The sequence below is a fragment of the Drosophila tropicalis genome, unplaced genomic scaffold (assembly GCF_018151085.1).
Source record: "Drosophila tropicalis isolate 14030-0801.00 unplaced genomic scaffold, ASM1815108v1 contig_845, whole genome shotgun sequence".
NCBI lineage: Eukaryota > Metazoa > Arthropoda > Insecta > Diptera > Drosophilidae > Drosophila > Drosophila tropicalis.
Window position 1 is genome coordinate 3,731,063 of NW_027173338.1, and position 13,096 is coordinate 3,744,158.

A 13,096-nucleotide genomic window follows, 5' to 3' on the forward strand; every position below is an offset into this window, starting at 1 on the left:
TAAACACCAAACTAGTTTTAATTTTTCCTGCTGCTAACTTTTTTCTATAGCCTCATTGATTTAACAACACAAAACATTATAATCGACTTGTTTTATCGCAAATGAATTCCCTGTAGGAAAAATCATTAACTCTCTATTGACTGCGTCTTTCATTCAATTCCAGTTGGCCCCGTTGTCGCAGCTGACACTTCCTCGCATTTTCTAAACAGCATCATCCCATTAAGACAATTGGCCAAGTCAAACCAATTTCTGATAAGCCGCTTTTTTCTCCTGCTTAAAAGCCAAATTATGGTATTAGAAAAAAAAAAAAACACAAAAACCAAAAGCGAACTTTGGCTATACCTTTTTGGTTTTTTTGTTTGCCCTGGACGAATCCCAACCCGTATAAAGTAATTTCCCCAGACGCGACGGAAACCCTTTCTACAAAAGGAAAAATGGGGCAAAAAAAAAAAAAAAAGGAAAAGTACAAAAAACAAAACATGGTCACTGCAGACCTTTATTTTTGCGCTACTCTTTCACTGCATTCCCTTTATACTTATATATTTTTTATTGAACAATACCCAAAGGGACTATTTGGCGAGCTGGCGGCGTATGAAAATAAAGGTATAATGCTCAATATTATTATTGCCAGAGCCTATGACGAAACCTCTGGTTAACTACCCACGTTATACCCAGTCTACCGGCCATTCTACTTGCCTGCTGTCGACTGTCGTGCGGCAAATGCTCTCCAAAGTAATTTTAAATAAAATATTTATAAACGTATTTGTGCATCGAAGTGTGACCGTTGTCATTTGCCTTTATATGCCATTCCCTACCATTCCATAGATGAACAACGTACTATTACAAAACACGAAAAAGCTAGTAAATTGCACAATATGAAAAACAGAGAAAAAAAATGAAATTACATGTACAAGAACATTATCGGTGTGTACCAGGAACTGACAGAAAGTTTGGGTCAAAAAAAAGAGCTTTATAGAAGTGATACCTTAAATATTTAAAGATTTATATATGTGAATGGGAAGTATGATTCGATTAAAGTCTAAAATCAATAGTTGGTTATAGTAAACAATCTCTGACTGGCTAAAAACATTTCTCAAATTTTAAAGCCCACAACGCATTTTTAAGTATAATAATTGATTTCAAACCAAGTTCTCATCCGAGTCCTTTATTTTCAAAAGTTTAATGAATATCTGTCAAAGTTCAGCTGAACCATAATTATGCCAAATTATTTTGAGAAACACAACAGACAACATTGAACAATAGATATTGAATTGAACCCAACTAACCATAATGAAAGGGTTACTTAGAAGGGATAAAGTCTTAAATCTTATATTCGATGCTAATTAAAAAATTTTTAGCTATTGGTTAATTCAAAGTGTTCGTTTCTTGGATTTATACCCCTAAGACCTTTGTCAAAGGGTGGTATTCATAATTGTATTAGTGCAACTTCCATTGGATGGAAACTACAAACAAAGGGAAGGCAAAGCGAAAAAGACGAAAATGGCATTCAGACTTTTGGGTCTCATAAGACCCTCGTGGCGTTTTTATTAAAATAATAAAGTTCTAATTTAATTACATTGCGAGAGAGCCGAAAAAGAAAAAGATGATGAAGTACGTATATTGCTGCTGCTTCTGCTGTTGATGTTGCTGGTCTGAGTTATTTTTCATTTGATAACTCACGTAAGAACCCACTACTTCCATTTCTACCCCCAACTCTCACAGTTCCATCCTAAGCCGTCTGGTCGTCTACGTCTTAGCCACCTCTTTCTCCGCTATTGCATCCCCTAGGCCCTAATTAAGCAGGCGGCGTCAGAGTTGGCGGCCGTATAACCGAAAAATCAACGCGCCCCAGAGCGGCTTGCACAATAAAGGACCATAAAGTGCTAATTGAATAAAAACGGCACATGACTTGCATAACTTATTATGAAATATATATATATATATCTATTTTATTTTTACATCATTGCCAATGTAGCCAGAGCCAGGATACTGAGTCCACTGGAATCAAGAGAATAGACCGCGCCTCGGGCGCCAAATACATTTTCATAAATTTAAAACGCACTTTAAGAGTGAAGAGTGTGGAGTCGTGCGGTGCGAGGGGACGAACGTTTAGGATGCCCAAAAGGATATTTAGCTGGCGGAAATATTTTTACGTTTCGTTTAACGTGCCAAAAAGATGGTCGAACAGCGGCGGCATCTTTCGCTTTTCTGCGGTCCACGTAAAACTAATTTAACCCGCATTCCCAACTCCAACGAATCCGCCAAACTCTCCCCACCTCCTGCATAGACCAACTAAGTCCGAACGGACACGGCCACTTTTGTTCGTGCTGTCCTAAATTAGTCCAATTCCACTCTATGTGCAAATACAAAAAAAAAAAACAAGAAGAAGAAACGAAAAGAAAAGCATACTGTTAGTGCTGTGGCACACAAAAACCATATACAGTAAAAAGTGATTTTACCTTGGGGAAATTTTTGTAACAGTTTTTAATTTGCAATGCTGAACGCGATGAGTTTGAGACTAGTTCACTTTGCTATTGGCTAAAAATGGACAAGAGGACGGTGGAGAGGTGTGCAATCGACATACCAATATGTAAATGGCACTTGGTAATATTGAATAATATCAATTTTTATAACCATACGACGAGAGACAGAGAGAAAGGATGTGTTAATTGAGTAAAACATCAACTGAACTGAAATGAAAACTAAATGCACTATCCTCCCCTTTCAGTTTTGAGTTTCTAGGCGATTAACCATGCAAAATTAAAACTGCTTTTGGCTTATAGGTATAAAATATTAATTAAAGTTATTCGTTTGAATATGCAAGCTTTCAAAAAGGTTCAAGATATATATATTATTGACAGTTTTAATTGATCTTTGCTTCTAGTAAGGTAGTCCCTCATCAATATATATGTTTGATCTTTATAATTATGGGCTTAGCTCTGTCTTTTATAAACCTTTACCTAATATGATTTCTGTCTTAATTATTGATAAAGGACCAATATTATCCCGTTTGTATATGATACTATTGGTATCTGCATTAAGGCCATCCTCGTTTTAAGTACTTTTTTCGTATTCACAATTGCCAATATAATTGAAAGATGTCAGAAATATCTTATTGTTAGTTGTTCTCAAAGAAGGTGGCAAGTTAATCAAAGGGTCTTTCTTTTTGCTTAATTACGTCGATCATCGATGCCATGTTGTCCTGTCAGTGGCATTTGCAAATGAAACGACAAGGTCCAGTAAATGTGGACCAACTATCTTCCATTTCCATTGACTACATATTGCTCCTGCTGACTTTGGTTTTGTCATTGATGTCAATTTAAAACGGTTTTCCCCCTTAATGCATATTAATGTCAATATTAATGTCAATGTTTGCGCTTCTAATGACCAAAGCTCCCGCTGGTCTTTGTTCGAACTTTGCTTTGCTTTTGATGTTTGTCATGTCAGCGCTAACGACGCGACCTGACATTGAACATATAATTATAAAATGGAGCAAAACTGTAGATTGTCCGCGCGCTTGATTAAAGGGCCCAGTCTGACATTATGTTGACATTTGCAAAGTTTTTCACCTTTCCCTGCGCAGACACCCACACACACTAACAGATAGCAACATGGTGCGTTCATCTTAAAGAAGGACAAACTTTCTTTGGGTCGGTGCCTTCAATGGGAGGCTTGAGCATACCTGGCAAAAGTCAAACGTTAACTAAGCGCCGAAAAACTTGTGACACAAAATGCTACGAAGCGTAAGTTAACTCCTAAGAAATTCAAATGAGCGTAAGCACGGACGATGTCATCCCTGCCCCCAACTCGACTGACTTGGTTGGGTAAGGCAAAAAATATGCCAACGGACAGGAGACTAGAATTTTAATAAATGAAGTTGTCGTCCTTTGTAAAAGCAAAAGAGAGAACGCTCCGAACAAGATGATGATAAAGATTATTTAGATAGTGAACACATGTTTAACCCTAAATGAAAAAGCAGCGTTCATTTAAATTGAAATATGAAAACCATACAAATTTGTCAACATTAATCAGCTGTGAGTGTATCACGGTGTATCCCGTAGAAGAATATGATAACACTACACACACGGGCGACTCATTTCTTATCTGTTTCGGTGACAACAATTTCAAATTTTGGCATTAGCTCTAATTATCGGGAGAGGGCTGCACACACTCTCTCTCTATTGCCGATTCCGATAAATTGGCGAATAGAGATTATAAATAAAGGTTTCCGATTATTTAGACCAGGGCCAGAACTAGTTTTGGAAAAATATCTATCTGTCTTCCCTTAAAGCTTGCAGTGGCAAAATATTTATACTGTTTATTTCAGCTCTTAATTAATTATCATTAAAATTATTTGTATTAAGTGACATAAATAAATAAATACTGAATTCGATTTGAGATATATTATAATCTTCTGTGCCCTTGTTTTAAACTTATGCATTTTTAGACATTTCAATAAATTTAAATTATAGAAAATAGATATAAAAGATTTCAGTTGGATAATAATTTAAAAAAATATTTAATTAAACTTTGTACATTAACTTACCATCTTTGAGGGCATAACGTGGATTGCTCATATCAACTTTTGTCTGATTCTTAATCCAATAGATATTTGGTGTGGGATTGCCAATGGCTTTGCACTGCATGAGCACCGTATGACCCACTTCAATGACGCGTGTGCCTGGACCCTGTGTTATAACCGGAAAGCCTGCGGGTGTTTTATCGCCTGCAAAACAGAAAGCGAGAATAAAAGAGTGAGTGAGAGAGTTTTAACAAAAAAAGTTATGGAAAGGGTACGAAAATTATGTGGGCAAAAGTGAAGGAGTAGATGGAGGTGGAAGAAAATTTTGAGCTTGTTTTTTCTTTGGGAAGCAAACAATATGGCGTCACACACACAAACACACACACACACATACTAAACGCATTCAAACACACACAAGGTATTGTTTTACATGACGCTTTTATGAACGGAAGTTGCCGTTTTTTTAAAAAGCTCAACGGCATCGTCAGAGTTGCTTTTGTTGGGCGCTTTCTACGCCATTTTGTAAGTCAAACAATGGTGTTTGTGTGTGTGTACACTCACACATGGGGTCAGCATACATATATATGTATATATATATATATATATTCCACAGCACCCACGCTCACTTGTGACATTTCTTTTGTTGACAGCTTTAAGGGAATTCCATTTCGTTGTGCCTTCTTTTTTATTTGGGTTGTTTTTGTTTTGTGTGGCAAGTTTTAAGAATTTTTTTAGTTCGCTGGCTGGATGGCATCAAGTGGCTGCCATCCTGAATGCAACTGCATCGTTCAAATGAACAAAGCTCATTTACATTTTCCAATTAAATCCTGCAGACAGCGTCAATTGCCGCCAGCGGGTGAATGTTGTCTCCAGTTGCGACTTCTCTGGCAGCTGCAATTCTCCACATCTGCCGTATGCTTCTGTAGTCGCCGAAGCAACAACAACTGTTTATGGTCTACACATTTTTTTGATGCTGGCCAAATTCTGTGGTCTGTTTCATCTGGTACAACAAAGTGCATAAAAGCTAACATCACAAATCTTGCTAAAATTTTGCTATAGAATGTGAAATATTTAGTTTCTAAAAGCTCTATAAACTTTCTGTTCAACTTTTTTTTAATTTCTTAAAATTTTAATCTGATTTGTATGATACCAAAAATAAAAGATTCTGCTTCAAATTAAACTCAGATTCTTTTGTTTCTCTGATGTTTTCTAAAAAACGCTGCAACATAATACACATTAAGATGGGGGTTGGCTCTTTTCTGTAAACATTTTTTTTAAGATTAAGAGTTATAATCTTAAAGCGCTCAGTAGCTGACTCCAAACAGAATCTTCTCTTATCATGAGCTATCAGTGGTTAGTCATCCAAGGGTTATTGCGACAATAAAACGCAATTGATTATAGGTTTTTCAATCATTTATGAATGGCTAAAAGCAATAGTTTCAGCTCTTTCAACTTTTTTGAAATAAAATATTGACACAAAGATTGTTCTAATAATTATATAATTCTCGAAATTCTTTTCAGCTTTCTATTCTCTTCTAAGTTTTACCTCTACTTCTAGTTCCCACTCTTCACTTTATTTCTTTTCTCATACCGCAACAAATTGCTGTCTTCTTCAGTCACTTAGTTGCCTGATCCTTGTTTTTGTGTGTTTTTTTCAGCGTGAAATTAAAATTTAACAAAAAGACAAAAAGTGTGTGAAATAAGGGGAAGGAGAAAGCGAGACACACATATATATACATATACATATATATATATATATGTATATATAACCCATGCATATGCAAAACTACAATAAAAATAACAACAACAACAATAACAACAAGGTATTGTATAAGTAAGAGAACCACATCAGCGTTGATGTTGACATTTGACGTTGCCATCATCATCTCGTCATCCATTTGCATCCTTTGTCCATTTTTGTGTCTGTTGCCATTTTCAGTCATTTTTGTCTTTTGGCCCCGGTTGTGCCCAGGGTATTTCGGGGCTTTATTTATTATTGCAGTGCCACAACACAGCAAAGCCAACTGAGAGACGGATGTACAATGTGTGTGTGTATGTAAGAGAGTGAGAAAGTGAAGTGGAATTGCAGGGGTAAAGAAATGAAATGAAAACTGTGCCAAAATTAACAAATAAAAACTGCAACATTTTTATTAAACAATGCATAAAAATGCATACTGTTTGCTTAGTGCACTAGTATGTATGTGTGTGTGTGTGAGTCAGTTAAGGAATGCGACAAATAGACAGAAGCCAGAAACTAGGAATTATGAGCACCGAAGAATGGGTTTTTTTTGGCAAGGGGAAAAGAGAAACCCATTTTTATTTTAGTAGAGAAGATTTAAAATATCCCTGTGGATAAAAAATTTAATCCTTGAAGCAAGCTTTGTATTTAGACAATTTTAAAAAGTAATCAATTCGAAGCAAAAATGTTATTCTTCGATTATAAAACTGAACATTCAAACTAGCTCAACTTACTTTACGATGTTTTCTAAGCTTATCAGTTATGTACTTTGCTTGCCAAGCTTTATTTGGTATTTATATGGATCATAAAATGACAAGCATTCCGTTAAGATATTAGACAGCAAATAAAATCAACTAGTTGAACTCGTGACTTAGGGCTAAGTTTTTTTTTTTAGCTAAAAGTCGAAAATCATACTGAAAATACTATAAGTGAAAAATAAACGTTTTATCTGCCCACAGTGAACACTAAACAAAATGAGTCTGGAATGTGGCTGAAAGCCGAACACTTCATTTATTTCTGCATTTTTGGCGGATAGTTTCTACCAGAGGGCTACAGCAACTAACTAACTAACGCTTCGTTGCCTTTCAGGCGAGGCGTCAGTGCGTATCCTGTGAGCGTAAAAGGATGGAGAATTTTAGTGCATTTATTCTATAAAGGCAAGAGATGTAGTAAAAGTACTGGATAGTATGAGGAAAATAGGTAGGAGGTACTATCGACTGTCTGTCGTTGACTGCCAAATTCATGTGGCTTTTCATGCATTTCAATTAAGCTGACTGTCGTCTGGCGTTGCTCTGCGCTGTGGAGCTGTGAAAACTGTTCACACTACTAAATGTGTGAACAATGCAGGAACCATAGAGAACCGACCAGCATCGGGCCAGACGATGCTACCCTCCCCCACCTATCTAACCGCCTACCCAACCTCGCCAATCACCTAACACCCTTCATGCACAGACTCTTGTTGAGTTTTGTGACAGCTTTTAATGAATTAGCTAATAAAAGCCAAGGAAAACCCAGCTGGAGATATTTAGCCCTGGGTGTGTGTGTGTGTTTGTGTTTGTTAGTTGCCACTCGAACGCAACGATAAACATCATTAGCTCGTACAAAAACCATCTTTGATACAAAGGCTCACTTTATTTGCATGTAGTCTGCCTTTTTTAAATGCCACTGACCCCCGGACGGTCTGACAAAACGGGGCACACGACACATGAACAAAAACCCCAAGACAAGAAAAAGCAGGTGTTTACCTTATTGAGTCACTTTCAAAGGCAACATTTTCACGCCGCGTTTTTCTTTACAAACATTTCCCAACCTCTCTTCTGACCCCTCTTCATCTTTTTCTCTATAGTCAAAGAACAATTTTTTTCTCATGGACTGAGGTGGGAAAGATATTCATTTTTATGTTTTATTTTCCTTTCTTTCGTCGTTGTCGTCTTTTTTTCTTTCATTTGCTGCGTAGGTGTTGGCATGGCAAACACATTCAAAGAAAACTAGACACCAAAAGGGGATAATGTAGGTGTAGAGGGCTCGGGGCCTGGATGTGGAGAAACCATGGCCGAAAGGGAAAGCTTTAAGCAAGGACTTGTTAACTTTTGCGACTTTTTAAAGTCACCGTCGGCGATTGCGATGGCGTTTGACGACGACCATGTTGATGATGATGATGACGACGATGGACTGGCCAGAAACAAATTTGCATATTTTAATTATTCATGCATTTTTAAGATTGATAAGAAGTGTTCTGTGGCCAGAAGCATTCAAAAAGAACGAACGGTCAAACAGGCAAATGGGGTGATAGAAGAGGGGGAGCTAGTATGAGATCTAGTGTAGCTCCTTTCACCAGTCGGCAGCCAAACAAAACTAAATTGATTTCAATATAACTATTACAAAAATACGTTTAATTTATAAAACATGCAAAAACAAATTCCACTCGCTTTTTTGATTCATTTCAAGAGAACAAAAAAGGAATTTGGAAAGACAAATTCGTAAATTCGGCGATTTAAATAATCTACGACGGCCGTTTAATTGCAATACTAACTAAGAAAATATATAAGAAAGGCCCTACCATATAGTGTCTAGTATTCTATTAGAATGATACATAAGATTATATAGGTTCATCTCTAATATTGTTCTTACAAGTTTAATGGAAAATGGTATTAACATTAAAAAATAATATATACATATGTTTGTATATATCTATGTATCTAAAAATTTTCTTTCGTGATCTTCTCTTTTAAAACAAAAGCACTTTAATCAAACTTGGTGTCAAGTTACTTAAGATTATACACAAATGAAAAGTTTCTCTGGTTTCCTTTTTTTTTTTTTTTTTTCTTAGTGGATTTTGGTTTTAGCTGTTGGGTAGCAGGCAATTGAAAACAAATCAAAAAACACCAGCAGTCAACAATTGTCAAATGTATTTAAAGTAGGCCTGAAGAAGTTTTTCACCTAAGCAAACACGTTTGTGGGTTTGCTTGGGCAAAGTTTTTAGAAATAAAAAAAAAGAATCTCCTTGGAAGGACTAAGGATAAGAAATAAGAACAAGAAAAAGTAAAAGAAGGAAGAGGGCTATATGTAAGTATATATAGTTGCCATGAAAATCCTCAAACAAAACATGCTCGAAAATTGAGTGTTTATTGTGTTAAGTAGGCACACACACAGACAAAAACCCACCCACATACTCTAAGAAAGATAGAAAGCAAGTGAGCCAGTGTGAGAAGTGTGCCTACGGCAGTTCATTCTACAGAGACAGAGTAAATAACCGTTTTTTAGTGGCAAGACCGGAAAAAAAGGCAACTTGCTGAAGATGTTAGACACTGCCAAACAATAATGCCACAAATGCCGTTGGCTACAAAAAATAAAAAAAATAAGGAAAAAGAAACAAAACGATGAACTATAGTTAGGCAGAAGACCATGATGAAGGAGGATATGACAAAAGTTTTATCCGTCACCAGACTATAGCAAATTTTGTGGCCAGTCAACGCTTCCTCAAAGTCTGTGAAGTCTGTCACATCTCAGGCGAGTGTGGTCTATAAGTGACATCAAGCGGCCCATTGATCTGTGTAATGAACGGGACAACGTATGCCTAATTGCCGATGCTTCTCTAGAAATTCACACACGCACACACAAGTACTTTGGTTAAGACTCTCATAAGGAGCTTTACTTGAAGCAATCGAAGGCCTCAGAAGGCTGGAGTAGCGCTTAGAGTGCAGTCCTTGTGCATAAGATGCTCAAGTACTCAATCATTTTGATTGTTAATTATACAGTTTGAAACTCTAGCATGGTTTTAACTTTAAATGTTATTCTAAATGCAGGCTAAAAGCCTAAAGAAACTAAGAAACTATTCTTGTCTGACTAAAAGTTTCTCAGAAATAAGGAACGATTTCAAATTATTTCTATGTAAAAATGCTTCTTTAATTTGATTCGAAACGTTGTATTGGTAACGGGCATCGAAAAAAGTACGTATACGCCATGTCGGTTAATTATAATAATAATTCCGATGATGTCGGCAGCACTACAAAATTTACATATTTTAATCAGCCAAATATGCCACGCATAAAAAACGTAAATATAAAACTGTTCAAACACTAATAATAAATGAAAATTGCAAACTCAAAGCTTGATGCGCTTGGATGCAATATTAGCCAATGAATTTTGTATTTGATGCAACGGAACTCTCCATTATTTCGTGTCTAAAAACTCATCGCATTCAATAGTTCAAAAAGGAAATATATTTTAATTTAGTTTATTTAAATAAATAAATAAATGAAACAATTGCATTGTAATTATAACGAAGGTTAAACTTTACATTACGCATACGCAGCGTAATCGCCTTGATCCAAAACAAAGATCGTTAGGGTTCCTATGATTTCTCAGCAAAATATAAATATTAAACATTTTGTCATTTATTGCTAATGCAAATCCAATATTAAAAAATACCCGAAATTTCTCATTTGTTCGTTTTTTCAAGTTTCTTATGAAATATGGTATTCGAAAAATTTATAAAATACTACAAATTATGGTCTCATTTTGACTTCCATTTATGTCGGGAAATGGCTTTAGTCAGTGGTCCTAACTTTGTAACCTATGGAAAAGTCATGACAGATCTAATACAAAATGCATTGCAGTAGTTTTCCCTCAGCCTGGTATAAAATGTTTACTGATTACAGTTATATGGGAAATAAAAATGCTGGACTGAGAAAAACTTGCCAACCATTTGCTGATTCTTACTGCAAAACTGCCATGCTGCTGCTGTCCAAACGAAAGGGAGGAGAGGAGGTAGATATATGGAATACGAAGTATGAGATGCTAGTCCTCGCCATCGTTTGCGTCGTTGTCCTGCGTCCTACGTCGTCTGCTGACAAACTGACGGACGTGGATGGCTTGTCTGTTTGTCTAACTGTCAGTGGAGTCTGAGATAGTTGCATGTGTATCCACTGACAGACGACATGCACAGCGTACATCTTATTAAGTTTGCATTACGATGTTGAGGCGCGGCTGTTGCTGCTGCTTATGCTGCTGCTGCTGCAGTAGCTACTAGAGAGAAGATGCCAAGGAGTTTCAATTTCTATGTCCAGGCCAAGGGATGTCGAAGTCTATTCTCAACATATATAGAGCTCATGCTCATGCCCCTACCCTCTAACCTATATCTAGCTCAGGCTCTCGCTTTCTACAATTTAATTTAATTTTTCTTTTCGTAGACATTTGATAATGCTCCAACTCATCCTCATTCTCTACATCCGTCCACCTTCTGTGGCACGAAAGAAACGAAGAAACATTGCAAATGGCCATGACCACGCCCACTCCTACTTTTTTCTTTCCTTTATTTTGTTTCATTCTTCTTATCCTCTTTTGCCCCATTTTGCTTTTCTGTTACTTGGGCCCAAAGTTATGCGCTGGCGCATTTTATAAATTTTTAAACTTATGGCTCATTTTTATGCATTTCCACTGACTGAGCAGAGAGGCAAAGAACAAAAAAAAGAAACCAAAGAAAGAAAATGCCAACGAACAGACAGACAAATGCCTAGAAGGAATGCAGAAAATATCCCCCCATTTTCTCCTTACACTGCCTAACCATCTCCTTAGTCGAGTTGTATCAGATCTTTCCTAATGCGTTTTAATGCAATAATAAATCATTGGAAATCCATTTGTATTGTCAACACAAGTTGACAAGATTTCCACTTTCTTCTTTTGCCCTATGGTGCCTGCCGCCTGCAGCCTGCCACCTGCCCCACCTTGCATGTCAGTTGACCATTAAATGCCAACTGGTATGCAATAAAAATAAAAACATACTAAAATAATATAATGTGTGTGAATATATTTAGACTGCCGTTAGAGACATAAACACCTTTATTTGCTTGTTTTAGCTTCTATTAATGACCGTATGACAAATATGAAGCTAAAATGCAAAGAAACTCTATTTACGAAAATCTTTTAACATTGTTTATTTGTTTATTGAAACTAATTAATTCAATTTGTATGAATATAATTTTAAGTCTTAGGTTTAACAAGTGAAAATTTATAAATATACATATATTATGTTTTACAATTTGGTAAGTGCGCCTCTAAAGAGAGACCTCTGCTCAATAGTATTGAATAAGTTTTAAAGGATTTCCCAAGAACTTAAAGGTAAGAAATAAATCAATCATTTACATTAATTATAGATATAAATATATTTCAATTTCTATTCCAATTTTTAGACATTTTGAAAGATCGGCAAATGTTTGCTTTGATTAATGTTACATATAAATTTGAATGTCAAAATGTTTGTATACTAAAAATTGCTACAACTAAAACTAAAAAACAAACTAAAAACGTATTTCTTTTAAAAATAAATCTCTTGACTCTTGCTTTGTATATTTTTATGTGCTTGTTTTCCAATTGAGATCTGTATTGTTTATAAATTACATTGACATAGAATTATCAAAATACCCTTGAGGTTTATTTTATTGGTAAACATTTTCCTTAAGATGAAGGAAAAAAGGTGAAACTTTTACCTTAGCAGAGGTATACATATTTCTCTAATTGATTATTTACTTGTTGTGTTTAATTTCTATTTGTTTTTTGTTTTACATCACAAACGTGTTGCCCAATAGACCCTAGAGGGCGCCATTGGGCAACTAAATTCAGTCCTTAGGGGAGGCGTGTCATAGATTTCGCATTGATTGTTTTCAATACCGCACAACAAATGCGCCTGTCAAAAATTAATCACTTACACTTAGTACACACAGAAACGCACACTAACACACCCGAACACACACATACACACATAGAGAAAGACAGACATATAGACTTATAGACAATGCCTGTGCTACACGCATTTATAATTGAATTTGGCTTTCGTT

At 35.9% G+C, this 13,096-nt stretch overlaps 1 protein-coding gene across 8 annotated transcripts in view; it reads right to left on the reverse strand.

Moving 5' to 3' along the window:
* Window positions 1-13,096, reverse strand: part of Lar (tyrosine-protein phosphatase Lar) — a 155,396-nt gene that overhangs the window by 34,376 nt on the left and 107,924 nt on the right. For all 8 annotated transcript variants that reach the window (XM_068295644.1, XM_068295646.1, XM_068295649.1 and 5 more), the window contains one exon: window positions 4,547-4,726. In XM_068295644.1, coding sequence (XP_068151745.1) covers window positions 4,547-4,726 — 180 coding nt within the window. The remainder of the gene's footprint in view (window positions 1-4,546; window positions 4,727-13,096) is intronic.